The sequence below is a fragment of the Mandrillus leucophaeus genome, unplaced genomic scaffold (genome assembly GCF_000951045.1).
Source record: "Mandrillus leucophaeus isolate KB7577 unplaced genomic scaffold, Mleu.le_1.0 Scaffold177, whole genome shotgun sequence".
NCBI classification, from domain to species: Eukaryota; Metazoa; Chordata; class Mammalia; order Primates; family Cercopithecidae; genus Mandrillus; species Mandrillus leucophaeus.
This window is the reverse complement of record NW_012101776.1, coordinates 3,254,328-3,255,560: the sequence shown is the minus strand read 5'-3', so window position 1 is coordinate 3,255,560 and position 1,233 is coordinate 3,254,328. Positions and strand designations below refer to the sequence as shown.

Here is a 1,233-nt window from a genome sequence, read left to right as displayed (position 1 = left end):
TGCTGCAAGCTGGGCGGAGAAGAGGACAGGCCCATTCTGGTCCCTGGGTACCTTGGCTCGAGGGTTGAATATCAGTCCCCTGTGCAGGGCAAAGGCAACGCGCTTCACAAGCTCTTTCCTTATTCCATCTTCCAGCAACTGCTTTGGATCCACCTAAGTGCCAATCAAAGTATTAAATGATAGTTATGAAAAATTCAGTCCTGATGAAATCCAGAGGAAAGATGGCCTCCAGAATCTGCAGTGGAGCATTTTCCTACCTCCTCACTAAATGATGTGAATTTTTTTCCTTTCCTGATCCTGTGATCTTGCACAGCTTGGATGGAATTATTAAACCTGTCACCTTTTTAGGACTCTGTTTATTTCAGCAAAGTTCATGATGATAATTTTACAACATGACATTTCAAAGATGGTGAATAAGGAAAGTTTTAAATGGCCTCACATTCTAATTAATGCATTAACAGTAAAAAGTGCCTTTTCCGGAAGGCAGGATGAAGGACCTACGACTGAATTTACAGATGCATGTTCTTCCTTTAGATTTTATTTCTGGGCACCTTATATCCATATGAACAAACTTAGATTTGAGTTTGGGTCACTCTGTAAATTGAATAATTATCTTTTCTTTCAGCATTCTTGGATTAGGGAGATAAAATAGGAAAGCAAATCTGCTATCTAACTCTACAAGCTGATTTTGCTAATTATTTCATCTGTAATGAAAAAGCTTTTGTTATTCCTTAAAAAAGGCTCTTACCAGATCCATAAAACATCAAATGGTTTTTACAGACTCCCCTGAATTCTCTGAGACTTGTTTCCTTTACTTTTAATTTGTAAAGAACCATTATTTTAAAAAGTCATAAAGGCAATTAATGGGTTCCATCTGGTTTTGATTATATTTAAATTTCAAATAAGACAACTGCAATGGGAGTTGCAAAACACAAAAGTCAGAGAAACACGTTAAACTACGTCAAGATCATTCAGTCAGGGAAATCCGGACTGTGGAGCAACTGAAGGTGAAAGGCCCTGTGTTCTTCAACAGATGAATTATAGGGAAAGAAAGGAAAGGAGGGTCAGGTGCGGGGGCTCACGACTGTAATCACAGCACTTTGGGAGGCTGAGGCAGACGGATCACCTGAGGTCAGGAGTTCGAGACCAGCCTGACCAACATAGAGAAACCCTGTCTCTATTAAAAATACAAAATTAGCCAGGCATGGTGGCACATGCCTGTAGTCCCAGCTA

The 1,233-nt window shown here is 39.8% G+C and overlaps 1 protein-coding gene across 1 annotated transcript in view; it reads right to left on the bottom strand.

Moving 5' to 3' along the window:
• KIAA0196 (KIAA0196 ortholog) overlaps nt 1-1,233 on the bottom strand; it is a 97,358-nt gene that overhangs the window by 34,402 nt on the left and 61,723 nt on the right. The window contains exon 17 of the mRNA XM_011977288.1: nt 32-153. Within this exon, the coding sequence (XP_011832678.1) occupies nt 32-153 (122 nt within the window). The remainder of the gene's footprint in view (nt 1-31; nt 154-1,233) is intronic.